Raw genomic sequence first — 20,646 nt, 5'->3', positions numbered from 1 at the left:
GAATATTCCCTTCACGCATGTGCAGTTCAAGTATGCATACCAAAAAAAAGTCACATTTGAGACCGCCCACCCTGTGACTAGGAACGGGTAAAAGTTGCTCTCTTGCTCTTGTTCTGAGTGACAGTGCTCTGGCATTCATTCAGAATTCATAGAACCATAGTTACATACGTAACTTTCGTACTATTTCATAGAGAAAAAGCTGCACAGCTGAACGACCCATGCAGTAGCTACAAAACAAAATCTCAAAGTACTCACAGAATACAAGACCTCTGGCCTGTCCCCACCCTCTCTAGATGTAGGCATATAACGCGGAAGACGCATAGGCTGACCAAAATATGAGGGAGGTTAGGGCATAAAGGGCAGCGGGAAAACCCATAAGTGGAGGTGGTGAAGATTGGGTTACCAAAGCCGACACCCATGTGGAGACAACAGATCAGGCCCGTCAGGGAGACACTATGCTTCACTGAAGCTGATTGGGGGGAACCATGGGGCCACCAGCAACAGCATGGTGTGACCCTGTTCCTGAAGAACCCTCAGAAGCATCAGCCAAACAGAGGGAGTGGCGGAAAGCCTGAAATGAGGCACCCAGCCAAGGCTGCACAAGCGCACCTTGGCCCAGAGGGCTGGTAGTTTTCCTCATGGAAAACCATCTGTCCTCCCTGGAGAGTGAGGAGATGAAGAACATTGTGCACCCAGCGAGAGGATGGTTGGGCTTCCGCAGTCGTGGTGTATCAAGACCATCCCAATAAAGGTCCTTCTCCGAGAGGGGTTCAGACAAGACCTCCTCATGCTGACTATGAGGCTACATGGGCAAGGAGACTGGAGGCATCTGGAGCACCCGAGCCCGCGATGGTGCACAGATTATCAAGATGTTCAGGAACGGCAACACCTTCATGCCCCCGGACTGTAGAGGTGGAAGAGCAGCCTACACAAATCAAGTGAAGGCCATTGAGGAGAAGGAGAGACCAAAGGGGAGCACTTGGAACCACCTATGATGACCCCTGTAGGCAAAATGGAGAAATTACCAGTGCTAAGGTGCAACAGAGACATGAAAGTAGGAGTCTGTCAAGACAGTCGCCATAACCCGACAGTTTTTGTGTTTTTCGTCCGTCTTTGGAGACCTTACACGACTCATTTACACAAGGGGAGACCTGCTAACCATCAAGGAGGCTACTCCGGACTTTCTGTCACCAACTTTTGAATATCCGCTCAGTTTTTTCCCCGAGTTACTCACCGGAGCGGCGTCCGCGGTTTTCGGCGCATGGAGACGGAAGCGCCGCCACAGAGGGAAGCAGGCCGGCATTCAGGTGAAACTCCCCAAGAGAGGACACAGATTGGCGTTCCCGTCGATCCACCTCGCGAATGTACGCTCCCTACCTAACAAAATGGACGAACTTCATCTTCTGTCAAAGACCAGTAAAGACTTCAGACATTCCGCGGCCATGTGCTTCACGGAGACCTGGCTTTGCGACGCTGTACCCGATGGCGCCGTCATGCTTCCCGGCTTCAACATTCATCGAGCGGACCGCGACATGGAATCATCAGGGAAAACAAAGGGCGGCGGGATATGCCTCCATATCAACGAAAAATGGTGTACGGACGTCACGGTGCTCAGCACACACTGCAGCCCGCATTTTGAGTCGCTATTCTTAAACTGTAAACCATTCTACTCGCTACGTGAGTTTGCATCGTTCATACTGCCTGGAATCTATATTACGCCTCAAGCTAACACGAACGCCGCATTGCTAACGATCGCCGAACAAGTCAACGAAATTGAAAAAAAACACCCGGACTCACCCCTCATTATTCTCGGGGACTTTAACAAAGCTAAACTCAACCACGAACTCCCTAAATACAAGCAGCACATCGACTGTCCTACCAGGGAAAATAATACTTTAGACCACTGCTACACTACGGTAAAAAACGCATACCGTGCTATACCTCGTGCAGCCCTGGGCTCGTCTGATCACTGCTTAATTCACTTAATACCGACGTACAGGCAAGAACTTAAATGTGCGAAGCCTACAGTGAAAACAGTCAAAAAGTGGACCAATGAAGCCAAGATGGAACTTCAAAGCTGTTTAGACTGCACAGACTGGAGTGTCTTTGAAAATTCAGCTGGCAGCCTGGATGAATATACAGACACTGTCACATCCTATATTAGTTTCTGTGAAGAGGTTTGTGTACCAACAAAATCATTTCGCACATTCAACAACAACAAGCCGTGGTTCACTGCTAAACTTAAGCAGCTTCGCCAAGCTAAGGAGGATGCATATCAGAGCGGGGACAGGGCCCTGTATAATCGAGCTAGAAATCAGCTTACACAAATTAACATTGCAAAGAGGATCTATGCAGCAAAGTTGGAAAAACAGTTTAGCGCAAACGACTCTAAATCACTCTGGCATGCATTCCAATCGCTGACAAATTACAAGCGACAATCCCCCCAAGCTGAGAACAATAGCACACTAGCCAACGACTTGAATACCTTCTACTGCAGATTTGAAAAGGACAGTTTCACACCACACTCCCACCCAGCCGCACCTGCGACCACAATCACACTTCTGACTTCTGCGTTAACCATCCATGAACAGGATGTGAGACGCATCTTCAAACAACAGAAGATTAACATCGCGGCAGGCCCGGACCACGTGTCCCCATCCTGCCTCAAAGTCTGCGCGGACCAGCTTGCTCCAGTCTTCACTCTGATCTTCAACAGATCTTTGGAAATGTGCGAAGTTCCATCCTGTTTCAAACGCTCCACCATCATTCCAGTCCCCAAGAAACCTGCAATCTCGGGTCTGAATGACTACAGGCCTGTCGCTTTGACATCTGTGGTCATGAAGTCCTTTGAACGTCTCGTGCTGGACCACCTCAAGAGTGTCACAGGTCCCCTTGCTGGACCCCCTGCAGTTTGCCTACCAAGCGAACAGGTCTGCGGATGATGCAGTCAACATGGGTCTGCACTTCATCCGACTGTCAAACTCCTGAAGTTTGCAGATGACACCACTGCCATCGGCCTCATCAAGAACGGTGACGAGTCTGCATATCGACAGGAAGCGGAGTGGCTGGAGCTGTGGTGCGGCCGACACAACCTGGAGCTGAACACGCTCAAGACTGTAGAGATGATCGTGGACTTCAGGAGGCATCCTTCGCCACAGCTGCCCCTCACGTTGTCCAGCTGCCTTGTGTCAACCATCGAGACCTTCAAGTTCCTGGGAATTACAATCTCTCAGGACCTGAAGTGGGCGACCAACATCAACTCCGTCCTCAAAAAGGCCCAGCAGAGGATGTACTTCCTGCGGCTTCTGAGAAAGCAAGGCCTGCCACCGGAGCTGTTGAGACAGTTCTACACAGCGGTCATTGAATCAGTCCTGTGTTCTTCCATCACAGTATGGTTTGGTGCTGCTACAAAAAAGGACAAACTCCGACTGCAACGGACAATCAAAACTGCTGAAAGGATTGTCGGTACCCCCCTACCCACCATTGAGGACTTGCACGCTGCCAGAACTAAGACAAGGGCGTGCAAAATCCTCTCGGACCCTCCGCACCCCGGTCACCAGCTCTTCCAGCTCCTTCCCTCAGGTAGGCGCTACCGATCAATGCAAACTAGAACTAGTAGACATTCCAACAGCTTCTTCCCTCTTGCGATCAACTTCTTAAACACTTAACCTATAATTCCATTACAACAAGCTGGCAATTTTTTGACTTGAGTTCGTTGTCACATTTCTGTGGGGCCAATTATGTATTACTCGTGCACTCACTGTAGTTGTCTCGCCATGCTGCACTATTTGCATATACTGGCCACTCATGCCAGAGTAGCATCTGCTCCATTTGCACACTGATTGAGGAGTATCTGTAACATTTGCACAACCAACATTGTCCCAGATGATCGCACTACTCGTCACTTTAAACCGCATCCACTCCTTGAAGTCTCAGCGCCCTTTGCACAATGGTCATTGCACCGGACTATTGCAATATTAGTCATTCGAACTGCTCTAAGTGCTAGAGGACTCTGCATCTTTTTGCACAATTGTTTTTTGTCAATGTCTTTAGATCTCCAAAGTGTTCTGTAAATTGACTGTCTGTTGTACTAGAGCGGCTCCAACTACCGGAGACAAATTCCTTGTGTGTTTTGGACATACTTGGCAAATAAAGATGATTCTGATTCTGATTCTGAGCAGTAGGGTGACACTCCTGCAGGAGGGACCTCCTCCCAGTCAACATAGCATGTAGACACTCTACTTCAGAGACAGAGTGTCACTCAGCCCTTACCATCTGAGAAGCGCCCGACACATTGGCAGGCCTCAATTATCTCAGCTGAAAAGAAGGCAGGCGCCCAGAGGGAGGCATGCAGCCGCGATCCATGCACAGATCTCCAGAAAAGCTCTTGCCCAGGAGGTGAGGACCGAGGCATCCTGGGCAAAGGCCACAGCTACCAGTGGCCTCAAGGAGGGCACCAAAGGCAACACAACAGTGAGAGTCTTCCATTGTGAATGGCCAAACAGTACCCCATATGCGAAAAACTAAGGGAAGATGGTGCATGCTGCCTACACAGCAGAGTAGCGCAGCTTTAGCAGATGTGGGACACGCGGCAGCAGCATCTTACGTCCAACACAAGACCAATAATAGTAGAGCGACAAAGTTGTGTAAGCTGAGGGAAGAGAGCGCGGACGCCACCTACTCAACAAACAAGAGACACACAGCACCGGCGGCTCACTCCGCAACGCCCTAAGCTGGGACAGGGGATGCGAACACTGCCATCATCAGCAAAGGCCACAAATAAATGCACAAATTATTCAACCAAACAGACAATTGGTGGCAATAAGCCGGGGCAGTGGCGCGAACGCCGACTAAGCCCAGCCGAAGTTGACTCAAGGAAGATGAGTCAAGTAGCTCGGGCACCAACAGTAGGCTTTGCCAGCGTCAATCAACAGCCACTCAGCGGCACACACACCAGCAACCTCCTTTGAGAAGTCGCAACAGCCCAGGCTGCCATCACTAACAAAGGCCACAAACAAACAACTAAATAACTCCATCGACTAAATACAATAATAGGTCCAAAATGCTGGGTGAAGGGGTGTGAATGCCGTCCTCCCAGCAGAGGTGGGAGGAACACAATTAGTCGGGTTGATCAGCCTGGATGCCAATGCCATGCCTACAGGACAGAAAGCAAACAACCACTCTGCGGCACCAGCAGGAACTAGTCTACATGTGGCTCACTATGAAAAGCCACAACACCGTCTGCTTGGAGAGGGCATGCAAACATTGGCCACGCCATCAAAGGCCATGAATTCTCCACCGAACAGACAATAAGAGTCAACAAGCCGGGGAAAGATGCACGAACCCCACCTAAATCCAATAGAGGCTGGATAGACAAAACATGAGCAGCCTGAGCGCCAATGCTAGGCTAACAGGACGGTCAGTGGTGGTAACACCTATACCTGCGGGTCACTATGAGAAATGCAACGCCGCAGTCTGGGAGAGGGCAAGTGAACGTCGCCCTCACCAGCGAAGGTCATGAACAACAGCCAATGAACCCCGCTGACCAGACAAGAACTGTCAAAAAGCCAGGGAAAGGAGAATAAACACCACCCAAACCCACGCAGAGATATAATAAACAAGCAAGGCAGGGTCAGGCAGCCTGACTGCTAATACTAGGCCAACCGGACAGTCAATAGCCATCAAGCAGGACGGGCGGTGACAAACACACCTACAGATCTGCATTGTTTCTTGCCCTCTGTATATTCATCCATCCATCCATTTTCTGAGCCGCTTCTCCTCACTAGGGTTGTACACTGTACAATCACACTCTGATCCATCCATCCATTGTCAACACCGCTTATCCTGGTTAGGGTCGCGGGGCGCTGGAGCCTAGCCCAGCTGACTTCGGGCGAAAGGCGGACTACACCCTGAACTGGTCGCCAGTCAGTCGCAGGGCACATATAGACACGGACAACCATTCGCACTCACATTCACACCATCACTGAGTGGGAACTGATCCCACGCTGCCCGCACCAAAGTCAGGCGAGTGCTCCACTACACCATCAGTGACTTCAATCACACTGTGATAATATGGAATTTATATTTTAGTTGAGTTTAGTTTTGCAATATCCATCCATCCATTTTCTGAGCCGCTTCTCCTCACTAGGGTCGTGGGCGTGCTGGAGCCTATCCCAGTTGTCATCGGGCAGGAGGCGGGGTACACCCTGAACTGGTTGCCAGCCAATCGCAGGGCACATACAAAGAACCAACCATTCACACTCACATTCACACCTACGGGCAATTTAGAGTCGTCAATTAACCTAGCATGCATGTTTTTGGGATGTGGGAGGAAACCGGAGTGCCCGGAGAAAACCCACGTAGGCACGGGGAGAACATGCAAACTCCACACAGGCGGAGCCGGGGATTGAACCCCGGTCCTCAGAACTGTGAGGCAGACGCTCTAACCAGTCGGTCACTGTGCCGCTAGTTTTTCAATATAAGAATAGATAAATTATTTTGTTAATATAGTCAGCCAGAGCAAGGAATGCAAAGTTATCTATGTCCTTTCACCATCGTTTCTGTCATACTCTGTGTGTTTTTGTTTGCACATTAAGGACAAAAGTCTTTTTTTGTTTTAATTAATTTTTTTTTTTAATTAAAAAAGACCAACCAACACGTTTTTTCCTCATGTTTTTGAGATTGTAGGGTGAAAGCTGCAGCTGGCTCCTAGCGTAGATTTAATGGGTGGTAACATGGAGGAAATGAAATGCCAGTATTTTGAGGGTAATAGCCCTTCAGCAACAAAAAGAACTATGAACTAGTTTGTTTTGGGACTGGTGAACTGGATTAGTTCATGTAGAAAATTAACTTTCCCAACACTGATCATGTATTATTTCCCATCGCAATACATATTGCAGGTTTTAGAAAAATTTGCAATGTAATTTTTTTTTCCAATATCCTGCAGCCCTAGTTTCCATGCATTGCCTTCCATGAGAATGAAAGCGTTTGAAAAGTTCATGCGAGAAAAAAAGAGGAATTGAGACCTGTGTGACACCGGGACTTATACCCGTTCCGGGTCACCGGTGGTCACGCATAACTTTTTTTGTATGCATACTCAAACTGCGGATGCGCACCTTCTGGTCGTCAGCAGGGATGAAATAGAGCTGAACTGGAGTCATCAATTAATTTCTTCCATTGGCATTTGGGATCAAATCAGCAATTTAGCATTTCAGAAGGAACACCAATTGCTTGCTTGAACATTTAATAGTATAGTAGTCTTTTTTTTTTTTAAATAAACATATGTCACAATACTCAATCGTATAATATTGTACTGGACCCAGAAGCACACTGAGGCGGAGGGAGTAAATGGAAATGGTTTACTTGGAGCTAGCACTAATAATAATAATAATACAGCCTAGGAAGTATACGGAGGTGAGGTGGAATTCACATTTCTCAGGTTTGACAAAGAGACGGTTCCTAAGTAGACGCTGGAGGACTTGGCGGACATGATGGCAATGTTCTTTGGGAGAGCGGGAGAAGATGAGGATGTCGTCTAAATAGACGAAAGTGAACCGGTTCAGCATGTCATGGAGGACCTCATTGATGGTTTGGAACACAGCGGGGGCGTTGGTTAACCCAAAAGGCATGAAAATGTCGAGAGGTGTATTGAAGGCGGTTTTCCATTCGTGTCCCTCTCTAATGCGGATGAGATGGTACGCGTTGTTCAGGTCCAACTGGGGTTCAAAAGAAGGATCAATGAGGGTCAGTGGAGCTTTGTTTTTTCCAGTAATATCGTTGAGAACTTGGACGTAAATGCAGGGGCGGAGAGTGGTGTCTTTCTTATCTAGAAAGGAAAATCCGGCCCCCAGGGGGGAAGAAGAGGGTCGGATAAGTCCGGAGGCAAGGGAGGATGGATGGGAGAGGGGCTCCAGGCAGGAGATCTATGGCACAGTCATAGGGGTGGTGGTGGGGAAGAGAGATGGCAAGATCCTTACTGAACACCGGGGAGATGTTGTGATATTCATTTGGCACCCGGGAGAGATCGAATGGGGTAACAGGTGGATGAGGTTTGCTAGAGGGCGGGACGGCTGAGAGAAGACAGTGAGAGTGACAGAAATGACTCCAACTGGTGATTGACAGGTGGACCCAATCGATGGCGGGATTGTGTTGTTTGAGCTAGGGGATGCCAAATGAATGACAAACAGATGGAGGGTTTCATGGTGATTTCCTGAGATGAGTAGAGTGAGTGGTGCCATCTGATGGGTGACAGAGGAGATGAGTACATTAAGGGCAGTAACCTTTAAGGGCAGTAACCTTTTTTTGAGACGGGAGGGGTTCGAGGGATAGCCGGAGCTGACTCAACAAGCTGTATTGAATGATGCTTTTGTCAGCGCCGGAGTCAATGAGGGCGGTGATCTGGGTATTGCAATCGGGACCAAGGATAGATGCGGAAACGGTCATACGGGAGGGAGTGCTGGAAGAGCAGTTGGTTAGGCTCACCACTACACTCTTGGTTCGTGGTGAGCCCTGTCTTTTTGGTTTGAGGGTGCAATTGACGATGAAGTGACCAAGGTGTCCACAATAAATGCATAACCTTTGCTTGAAGCGGTGCTGACGTTCCAGGGGTTCTAAACGGGTCTTGGCAAGTTGCATGGGCTCTTCCTGTCCATTGGGGGGTGATGAGGAGGCGTCAGGGGGTACAGGATGCGGCGGAATGGCTGGAGGCGCTGTGCCCGCAAAAGGTGTGATGCTGCGTGTTATGATCCCTTACTCCCTTGCTCTTTCTCGCAGATGGTTGTCCAACTTGATAGTTGATGAAATAAATTCTTCCAGTGTGGTGGGCTCGTCCCTGGCTGTTAGCTCGTCTTTTAGTGGTTCCGATATTCCTTTGAAGAAAATCGCCTTAAGCGCAGCTTCATTCCACCCACACTAACCCGCTTAAATCCTAAACTCAATTGAATACGTACCCACGGAGTTAGAGCCCTGAGTAAGGGCTAAGAGGCGGCGAGTGGTTCCCCTGCTCTTAACGGGCTGATCAAAGACCTTTTTAAGCTCGGTTGAAAATGATTCAAATGATGTAAGCACTGGTGAGGAATTATGCCAAAGTGCGGTGGCCCATTTAGCGGCTCTCCCACCCAGGAGATTAATAAGGAAAGCGATTTTTGACCGGTCAGTCGGAAAACTCAGGGGTTGGAGATTGAATACTAGTGAACGGTTTAAGAGAAATTGTCCACAGGAACCTAGATCCCCTGAGTAAGGTTCAGGAGCCAGAACATGAGGTTCGTTATACGGGAGGAGAGGTTTTTCGGAGGCTGCGGGCATGGGAGAAGTACTCATGAGAGGGTTGCCGGAGTGTATCTGGGAGGACAGGAGAGAGACTTGTTCAAAGAGAGAGCTTAAAGAGTCCATGATGTTAGGAAGCACATGATCGTGTCTGCCGATATGGGCGCCATGGTAGGCGAGCGCTTCCCTCAATCTCTCCAATGTCGCTGGGTCCATTTTGGCCAGAGTATTCTGTCACGAAGCTCAATCGTATAGTATTATACTGGGTCCAGAAGGAGACTGAGGCGGAGGGAGTAGATGGAAATGGTTTATTTGGAGGGAGCACAGGGTGTGAATTTCCCAGACGTGATGGTGGCTTGTAGGAATACGGAACAGGCAGGAGACGGTAGCGGGAGCAAGTGCCTGAACTTGATGGCGAGGAACAGGCAGCTCAGCGGGAGACACGGGAAGAGTCCTGGAAGTGGAGGAGCACACAAGAGGGTGAGTATAACTGAAAAAAAAAATAATAATAATTTTTTTAAATTCAAAGTCACGAGTGAAAACCCGTGTACCCCAAACAATAGAGTATACTCTGGCACCGGATCTCTGAGCTCGGCGTGTCGGGGGATCTCTTAAATGCAGTCTGTGATGAGTGCTGATAGGGAACATGTGCGCAGGTTGTGACGAGTGTTAAATGGGAACAGGCGCGCAGGCAAGGGGATGGTGGTGGCTGGGGAGAGAGAGAGAGGGAGGGGAAGGCGAGGCACAAAGCACCACCAAAACTCCAAAAGAGGGACTCCTGGGTACAGATCATGACAACAGATACGTGACCCAGGCGTTTGCTTTGGTGAAGTTCTGGAATTTACACTAAATTTGAACACAATAATCAGAATATTTGTTAATTCTTTAGAGCCTCAAAATCCACTTTTTTTCTGAAGGACTACAAGACGGTTACCAAAATTCAAAGCAATTATTTGGCCATTTCATTGTTTCTTGGAGTCATCTAGCCAAAACATCCATCCATCCATCCATTTTCTGTACCGCTTTATCCTCACAAGGGTCGCGGGCGTGCTGGAGGCTATCTTCGGGCGAGAGGCGGGGTACACCCTGAACTGGTCGCCAGCCAATCATCTATCCAAAACATTACACAAAAAAAAAAAAAAAAGCCCAGTTAATGTTCAAGTTGTGCATACAACTGAGATCTGTGGATGATCATCAGAAGAGTTTGTTCTTTCATTCTAATGCTTGTAGATGAATAAGACCTGCTGGCAGTTATCTTGAGAATCATACAGTACTGTTTGTGAGCATTTTGTAGCACAGACACACTAGGAGCTGTAATGCACCTATGTCTGAGTCCAAAAAAAATGTTTTCCTACATGTACAACCTGTCTCACTCTGCCTGCATCTTCGTGGCAATGATGAGAACGCAAGCTTTCGATCAGTGCAGCTTGTGGGGGTGAGCGTGTTTTGTTGTTAGCTTAAACTCCCCCGTTATGTGTGACTGTTGAAAGCAAATGTTGGCTATGACTGATAAATGTTTTTCCAAGCAATAAACGCGACAGCGTGATTTCAACCCAATTTCTTTCATAGGCATTAATAATACATGTCGCTATAGTTCATTATCATTTTAATACATGTTGGCGACAGTTTGGAGAGTTTAATTTTGTATTCCAGCCGACTGTGCCCCATTGTGGAAAGCAAGGTTAAAAAGGCAAGCATGAATTTGACTGGCCCACACAGAGCCTCAACCTTAACCCCGTTAAACAGCTTTGGAATGAACTTGTCACTTGTCCAACGTCCCCCACAGAATCTCTTAAATGTTGTAAAAAGTGAGCTCAGAGGAGTGGAACTTGTTGTAGCAGGAAAATGGAGAGCAGTTATTCTTCAATTCTTATTTATTATAGGAGTAATAGCAAGGTGTCCCAATATTTGTGTCCATACGGAATTCATTTTTTTTCCCATCTGCGTCTTTAAATGTCCAAATTTGCTTCATGATTAAATGTAATCTTCAGGCGACTGGACAGAGTATTTCTCGGCTGTTCCTCACAGTATCACTCATCAGTTAATCCAGTTTGTGGTCGCTGTGAGGTTAGTTACAATGAAGCTTGACACCATGTGCGCAAATGATTCCCATTGAAAATGATCCTCCTGTTCCAAAGGCCTAGCTCCTGTCTTCCCTGGTTTCCATTGTATGTGAAACATATGCATTGTGGGGTTATATTCAGGCTTGGTGAAGGCACAACAAAAGAGTAACTCGAGTAGAAAACGTTGGAATTATGTGGAAAAGAATAAAAGCTTCACTAACCCCGAGATTATCACATAACATTGAAATTGAAATTTATGGTTCACCATAATTTTTTATTATCAGCTAAAACACACACTACTAACCGAGTCTATTATCACTTAACCTTGTGAGGTGGTTTTACCAATCAGTTACACCGAGCTTCAGATTTAGATGACAGTCAGAAGTACAAGCGTGTTTGAAAAACAAAATAAACAAACAAGAAAAACAAAAAACACTGCCATCGCAGAAATGTCATCAGACTTGGACAACAGAATCGACTTCCTGAATTGCAGCTGACGGGTGCCTATATTTCCTTGAATAGGAACCGCCATTCTATTTTGGTGCCTTGCCTCAATTGTTCGGCAGTGTGTTGTCCAATTCTAAACAATTCATCGCCTCAACTCAAATAGATGGCTTCTTGTTTGCCCCCAGGAAAAAAAAAGAGATGGTGCCAAAAGATGGATCTAATTACTATTTCTTCACTATTGACTTACACCAACTTATATTGTTGTAGAACTATACAGTCTCCTCAGTGACATGGCATCTGTAAAGCTGAGGTTAACTGTGTAATTTGAAGAGAAGAATTTATAAGCAGAAATCTTAAACATGTCATGATTTTTAAATAGGGTTGGGAGTTTTTTTCCACTTGTTAAATGTTCAGCCATGGCAGAGATCTGTGGTGTGTGACATTCAGATGCACAGTATATTTTTGAGTTAACAGGTTCTAGGTGCAGTAGGGATAAAGAAAAAAAGTGTGTGTGTGTGTGTCAGAGAGAGAGCGAGAGAGAGGTTTTCGTAATTAATTTACAGTTTTTTTTAAATTGGGATTTAATGACATGATTTGTCTTACTCGTATCACTTTGCATGTCCTTTCCTCCACGTTTCCATGAGCTCTTTGATTGTGAAGCATATGGGGCTATCAATATCAAATGTTTTAAGAATCAATTCTCCTATTGATTATTGATCAAATAATCAAATAATAAATAATCCCTCCCGCCATCATTTTTTTTTGTTTTACTTCAAACATGAATTTTATTCTCATTTATGAGGGATGAACTTCAACCCTTAAACTGTGTATGTTGGTACTGAGTGTATGTTATAAATTTGCTGTACAGAATTTGAGACAGCAAAAGGTGAAATGCAAAACGGTTAGCAATCGTGATTAGCGTTAGCGTGCTAATGATTACTGTTTTAGATTTAAAAAATGCAAACTACAATTCAGCTCACTCGTACTTATCATGTTATACAGTGTGTACTGTACATTACATAACTAACAGTGTCTTTATCACTCACAGACACTCCTTTGTCATTTGTTGACAAATGTTATCATTGGCCCAACACTGCGTCTGTCTGCATAAAATGTTTGTGTGAAACATAGGTTCCGGGCGGAATTTTTATCCATCCATCCATCCATTTTCTTCCGCTTCTCCGAGGTCGGGTCGCGGGGGCAGTAGCTTTAACAGGGAAGCCCAGACTTCCCTCTCCCCAGCCACTTCATCGAGCTCTTTCGAGGGGATCCCGAAGCGTTCCCAGGCTAGCCGATAGACGTAGTCGTCCCCGGGGTCTACTACGGGGACGTGCCTGAAACACCACACCAGGGAGGCGTCCAGGAGGCATCCTCAACAGATGCCCCCGCCACCTCATCTGGCTCTTCTCAATGCGGAGGAGCAGCGGCTCTACTCTGAGCCCCTCCCGGAAGACTGAGCTTCTCACCCTATCTCTAAGGGAGAGCCCAGACACCCTACAGAGGAAACTCATTTCGACCACTTGTATCCGGAATCTTGTTCTTTCGGCCCACAGCTCGTGACCATAGGTGAGGGTAGGAAGGTAGATCGACCGGTAAATAGAGAGCTTCGCCTTTTGGCTTAGCTCCTACTTCACCACAACGGACCAAGGCCACATCACTGCAAACGCTGCACCGATCCGCCTGTCGATCTCCCGTTCTCCCCAAGATATTTGAAATCCTCCACTTGGGGTAGGATCACATCCCCGACCTGGAGAGGGCACTCTACCCTTTTCCGACTGAGGACCATGGTCTGAGATTTGGAGGTGCTAATTTTCATCCCAGCCACTTCACACTCGGCTGCCAACCGCTCCAGTGAAAGTTGGAGATCATGGCTTGATGAAGCCAACAGAACCACATCATCTGCAAAAACAGAGATGCAATACCGAGGCCAGCAAAACAGACCCCCTCTATGCCTCGGCTGTGCCTAGAAATTCGGTGACAAAGGGCAGCCTTGGTTGAGTCCAACCCTCACCGAAAACAGGTCCTACTTAATTCCGGCAATGCGGACCAAACTCTGACACCGCTCGTATAGGGACCGAACATACCCATACACCCTCGAGGACCCTGCCGAGGGTGAAGAGCTTTTCCTCTGTTCCACGGCCAGGATGAAAACCACACTGCTCCTCCTAAATCTGAGATTTGATTTCCCTCCTCTCCAGCACCCCTGAATACAACTCCGGTCCCCCTTCTTAAAAAGGGGGACCACCACCCCAGTCTGCCAATCCAGAGGCACTGTCCCCGATGTCCACGTGATGTTGCAGACAGCCAACCAGTCAACCAGGACAGCCCCACAACATCCAGAGCCTTTAGGAACTCTAGGCGAATCTCATCCACCCCCAGGGCCTTGCCACCAAGGAGCTTTTTAACCCCCTCAACCCCAGAGATAGGAGAGCCCGCCTCAGAGAACCCAGACTCTGCTCCCTCATGGGAAGGTGTGTCGGTGGAATTGAGGAGGTCTTCTCCCCACCGACTCACAGCAGCGCCCCTTCCCCACTATACACAGTGTTGATGGTGCACTGCTTCCCACTCCTGAGACGCCGGATCGTGGACCAGAATTTCCTCAAAGACGTTCCCCAGAGCCTCACCAAACTCCTCCCACGCCGAGTTTTTGACTCAGCACCCACAAAAGCTGCATTCCACTTTGCCAGCCGGTACCCATCAGCTGCCTCAGGAGTCCCATAGGCCAAAAAGGCCCGATAGGACTCCTTCTTCAGCTTGACAGCATCCCTCACCGCTGGTGTCTACCAACGGGTTCGGGGATTGCCGCCCCAACAGGCACCAACCACCTTACGGCCACAACTCTGGTCGGTCGCCTCAGCAATGGAGACACAGAACATGGTCCACTCGGACCCAATGTCCCCCGCCTTCCCCAGGACATGGAGGAGGTTCTGCCGGAGGTGGGAGTTAAAACACCTTCTGACAGGGGATTCTTCCAGACCTTCCCACCAGGTGGTTATCTGATCTGGGGGGGGGGGATGTTCTTCCCAATCACGCCCTTCCAGGTCTCACTGTCATTGCCGCCGTGAGCATTGAAGTCCACCAGCAGAACGATGTAGTCCCCAGCAGGAGCGCTCTCCAGCACCCCCTCCAAGGACTCTAAAAAGGGTGGGTACTCTGAACTGCTGTTTGACACATACACATAAACAACAGTCAGGACCGTCCCCCAACCCGAACGCACCGGGGTGAACGCCAACGTACAGGCGCTGAGCCGGAGGGCAATAAATATACCCACACCTGCTCGGCACCTCTCACCGTGGGCAACTCCAGAGTGGAAGAGAGTCCAACCCTTCTCAAGATGACTGGTAACAGTGCCCAAGCAGTGTGTGGACTATATCTAGTCGGAACCTCTCAACCTCGCACACCAGCTCGGGCTCCTTCCCTGCCAGAGAGGTGACATTCCACTTCCCTAGAGCCAGCTTTTGTAGCCAGGGATCGGATCGCCAAGGTCCCCACCTCCAGCCATCGGCCAGCTTACATTGCACCCGACCCCCATGCCCCCTCCCACAGGCTGTGAGCCCATGGGAAGGGGGACCCACGTTACCCTTTTGAGCTGTGCCCAGCTGGGTCCCATGGGTGCAGACCAGACCCCACCAGGCGCTCGCCTTCGAGCCCCACCTCCCGGTCTTGCTCCAGAGGCGGGGCCCGGTTCTTTAACACCATAGTGGTTTTTGGAGCTGTGCTTTGTCTGGTTCCTCACCTAGGACCTGTTTGCCATGGGTGACCCTGCAAGGGGCATAAAGCCAGAGACAACTTAGCTCCTTAGGATCATTGGGACACACAAACCCCTCCACCACTATAAGGTGAGCAGCTCAAGATGGGGCAGAATTTTTATATTTTTATTTATTTATTTTGTGCTGGGGCATGGTCCTGGCAGTGCTTCGAGGCAAATCTTATGTGCGGACTCATTTTGAAAGTGATTTAGCAGTTATTAGATGTTGTTCCCCCCCTTCTCCCAGCCCTAGAAGCATACATCGATTTCAGGGAAACAAATCTGAAAATATTTGGACAAATCCCTTGTTCTACTCTTTAACACTACCAGAAACAACCTGATGCTTTTTCTCTAGTGTTGGTTTCTTTTGACGTAGTACTGTATTTGCAAAACTACTGTATGAGAATCCTCAATCACATCTTCGTGCAGTCATCCATAAGTCATATGGCGGCTCAAAGTCATTGGGAAATACAGTACCATGGTTTAAAATAAAAAAACAAAAAAACAAGGAATGCAGTATTTCTTTGTTCACTGTACCAAATGGTAACATGCAGAAGACAGCAATTTGGTACTTATTTTGTTTTATGAAAGAGATTTGTCATTGCAATCAGTAGTTGGTTGCTGCAATTTACACCCATGTGCAGTTCAATAAAAGAAAAAGACAACTCTCCTTCCTCCATCAGCCCTGCTCCCCTTCATTTCTCCTCAACCAGTCGGCCTTCCTTTCTTTCATTTTTGCACGTCACGCATGCACTCACACAAATACACGCACACCCTCAAGAATGACCTTGCCACGAACGCTGGCCTAGATTTAATGTGCAGGATTAATTAGTGATTGGAATGGAAACCATGGCAACAGCAGTATTATCACCAGTTGAGTTAAGGTCTACTGCTGTGTTGGTGGCTCCTGTGTTCCCCACATCCGCACTGTGACGCCTATCACATTCTTTTCATGTCCAGCCCCCGTGGGTGACTCTTTTCTTTCTCACCCTTTCCAGCGTCAGGATGCCCGGATCATTGTCGGCCTCTTCTATGAGACTGAAGCCAGGAAGGTCTTTTGTGAGGTAAATTATTCTTTTGTGAAATGTTTTGTTGTTGTGCTGAATACCATGATATTCATTAAAAATGTCAGACTGCCATTAAAAAGAAAATGAACGTTTTAAAAGCGCATTTTTGTTTCTAATGGCTTTTTGCCGTGCAGATTACCACGCTATGTGCAGTATTTCATTTTTGTCTTGTTTTATAAATTGTTCATTATATTTATATCAGATTCTACACTGCACAGCATTACTTGTAAAATGTATTTATACATATTGTAAAGCTGTATGAACCACCCCAGACTCTTATTAATGTTACCCACACTTCTATTAACCCTTACTATACTTTTCTATACGCTTAAAGACCTTTTAAACTCTTAAACATGCAGTAATGTCCAGTAGTACTGCATACTGTATACATTTTATTCATTGTAATGTTTCATGAATTTTTCTTTTTTACAGTTTTAGACACTCAAAATCCCGCCATAATGTGAATTATCTGCAATTATTAAGGCCTTTTCACACACGCACTTAGCAACGCCGACAAGCCCATTCATTGCGGACTGGATGTGCCGACTGCACGAGGACGAGGGCCGTGACACCGCATTCAGTCCTGCCTCATGAGACGTTTTGGTCAACAAAGTAAAGACAAACAGAACACTGCACCCAAGGAAGGTGTAGTTCGCGACATCGCAAAAGAAATGCTGCCCTTTAATTCAATTGAGAAGCCACCACTTCGGGAAATGTCGGAAACATTTGACAAACAGTTAAACAACATTTGTTAGAAGCATACAAAAAATATAGACTATATAATACAGATTACCATATGAATTTTTAAAGTTATCTCACTCAACTATAAATTCAGGAAATGTTCTAGAATTGTAACACATGTACTTGCTCGATAGAGGAAATTCAAAATGGTGATTAAAAACTACGAAACGTGTTCTACGTTATTGGTAGTAGTGTATTGTGCTAAGATGGATAACGCTTGGTTTTAATGTGTTTAATAAATTAAATCAAATTGGCCCTTGCATCCTTCGATTTATCTGTATGCGGCCCTCTGACAAAAACGTTTGGGCACCCCTGACCTTAGCTGATGGCATGTTCTTGTTCTACACAAGTAGAGACTGACTATTCAGTGCCTCTGCTGGTTGCTGCCAGTAATGCACTCCATTTTACCATTAAAGATGTGAATAATCAGAAAATTCCACTCGATAGTCAGAATTCTCAGCAATCATCTCATGCCCCTCCCTCTCTAAAATGACAGGGTTGACTGGTGAGACACCTGCAGTTCTCTTCATATATAGGAAAATGAAAGTGCAAGAAAGAGAGCTATTACATATTATTATTATCAGAACATCAATTAAGTGGTTGTCCTTCAAACTTTATTTTCAACTACATTTATTTTACATCATATTTTAGCCAGTAGAAGAATCCCAACACAAGAATATTGTGCAATCTCTATCTGTTTAAAACCCCCATGAAATGTAATGCTGTTCTGAAATGATAAATTAGACTTACCTTATCAGTGCTTGACATTTGGAGCAATAAAAAAAAGAAATGCACAGCACATAAATTCTCCTCGCACGTGCAAACTCTCATTATCTCAAAACTCCTCTGAGGTGTAAGTGATCCAATATGAGGACTACGGGCATTAAATTATCTTCTTTGAATATAAATGTTCTGCTTATATTCTGTGAGAGAGTCTCAATGGTGGCGGTGGGAGTCAAAGTCCAATCACATCTCTCTAAAAAACCCAGCCTTTCCCATAGAACTGGCTAAAAACACACAAAAAGCTTTTTTGTTAATTGAACTGAAAGGAAAAACTAAAACTGCTCTCCAACTTGTGTTTCCACCTCAAATTATAAAACATTCATTTCCATCTCGGCGGCACGGTAGCCGGGGGTTCAATTCCCGGCCCCGCCTGTGTGAAGTTTGCATGTTCTCCTCGTGCCTGCGTGGGTTTTCTCCGGGCACTCCGGTTTCCTCCCAAATCCCAAAAACATGCATGAATTGGAGACTCTAAATTGCCCGTAGGTGTGAATGTGAGTGCGAATGGTTGTTTGTTTGTATGTGCCCTGCGATTGGCTGGCAACCAGTTCAGGGTGTACCCGGCCTCCTGCCCGATGATAGCTGGGATTGGCTCCAGCACTCCCGCGACCCTTGTGAGGATAAGCGGCTCAGAAAATGGATGGATGGATGAATTTCCATCGCAGCCTGAGGGTAGTTGCTCACGTGTCAAATTCTTCTCCGTCTGCAGGTCTACAAGGAAAAACTGTTTGGGAAGAAATATGTGTGGTTCCTCATCGGCTGGTACGCAGACAACTGGTTCAAAATCAACGACCCATCCATCAACTGCACAGTGGAGCAAATGACAGAAGCCGTCGAAGGTCATGTGACCACTGAGATTGTCATGCTCAACCCAGAGACCGTGCGAGGAGCCTCCAATTTGGTAAGACACAAATACATAATGGCTTAAGAGTGGTGCTCAGCAGGATTAACAATATGTTCGCCGTTGTGGTTTTGTTTGCAGTGGTGTACTGCACGTTCCTAATAGTCTTCCCTCCTCATGAATCTACAACGTAATCAAAACATTTGGAATGTGTCACAGTGCAGTACAGTGCAGTTCTATACCACTGAAACTCACACATGCGGTGATAAAAATGTTAAATCAAATCTTCCAGAACTGTTTCAGTAAAAATAATTATTATTATACATTTCATCTGATTTGTTTCATTTACAAATATCGGCCTTAAAAAGATGAATCAAATTACAATGGAAAATTGGTAAAACGGTAAATTGACCAAGAGGCTTATGATAACATCGGTATAGCTTTAAAGCCGTACTTAAAAGATGGTTTTGTGTCTTTCGGTAGCTTTGATGGTTTGCCCCATGGAAAATTTGGGAGAGTACTGCATGCGCAAAATGTAGCGGAATTGGAAGCGTCGGTGGAAGAGGCAAACAAACATATCGCAGAGTTAAGGAAAATAAATCGATCGCTTCAATAATTTTGGGGAAGCCAGCAACTGCAAAAAAAAAAAAAAAAAGCCATGTTTTGTTTGATATACTGCAACTTGCCAGGAGTGCAGGGAAAGCGAATGTATCCTGTGTAACATACATCTTTTCAACCAGCAAACTAAGTTTGATTTGAGATGATAATTTTCTTTTCAATCAAAGTTAATTTAACGAAAAATAATAATGGCAATTATTTGACTAAACAATATTCAGCATACCCTTTTCCATTACAGCACAGCTGGCATAACAACCTTTAAAACAATGCCCAAATAACAATGCCAAATCAACGTGTATCAGTGTGTGAAATTACACAAATATCACCGTTACCAAGGAGACATTTTTCAAAGCTGCTTCACTACAATAAGTACACAAAATGACCTAATAAAATACAAAAGCCAATGAGTTCAAAATAACTGACTCATGGACGGGTAGCAAGCTCTCTGTGAACAAACATGTTGGGGATTTGTTTGGCTGAGAAACATTTGAATAAAAATGCCAGTGACTTTGGGAAAGAGGTGAGGTTTCTCAATAATTGAAAAATAATCATGCACTCTTAATGAAATACCAGGAACGGATAATATTTTATACAGTGGAGACAGCACCACATTTGAGTTTACTCCGATGACTTGCATTGAAGTGAATCAGACAGGGATGCGTAGTCAGTGTCGTATTTTCCATGCGCAGCCCTAAAATGCCGCTCCACATTTCCGTTCTTTGGTAATGCGATGGCAGACTGGCACATGAGGCATACGTATTTCGAACATGTCATCGTGAAAAAAATACTCCTTGTCCCATTCCGTATTAAAGTGGTAAGTTTTAGCTCCCCCACTCATTCTCGTTTAAGAGAAAACACCGAGAGATTAAAAATTGGAGGTAACTCACTGACGAGCTTGTTAGTTTTGAGGTCAATTGTTTGCGTTGTTTGGGCATGTGCGTGACCTAAGTGTCAGAAAATTCAGATATCATCGATTATATATGTATATCAATCAAGTAACAGGATGGATGATAGGCTGATGTCTTTTTTTTTCTTTTTTTGTATGTCACGCGATGTCATGCGATCGTCCAACACTAC

The 20,646-nt window shown here is 46.3% G+C and overlaps 1 protein-coding gene across 1 annotated transcript in view; it reads left to right on the top strand.

Annotated features, from left to right (window-relative positions):
- gabbr1b (gamma-aminobutyric acid (GABA) B receptor, 1b) overlaps nt 1–20,646 on the top strand; it is a 235,893-nt gene that overhangs the window by 150,814 nt on the left and 64,433 nt on the right. Inside the window, 2 exon segments of the mRNA XM_061664564.1 lie at nt 16,521–16,586; nt 18,820–19,011. Coding sequence (XP_061520548.1) covers nt 16,521–16,586; nt 18,820–19,011 — 258 coding nt within the window.

This window comes from Phycodurus eques, chromosome 20 (genome assembly GCF_024500275.1).
Source record: "Phycodurus eques isolate BA_2022a chromosome 20, UOR_Pequ_1.1, whole genome shotgun sequence".
NCBI classification, from domain to species: domain Eukaryota; kingdom Metazoa; phylum Chordata; class Actinopteri; order Syngnathiformes; family Syngnathidae; genus Phycodurus; species Phycodurus eques.
This window is presented reverse-complemented; position numbering and strand designations above follow the sequence as displayed.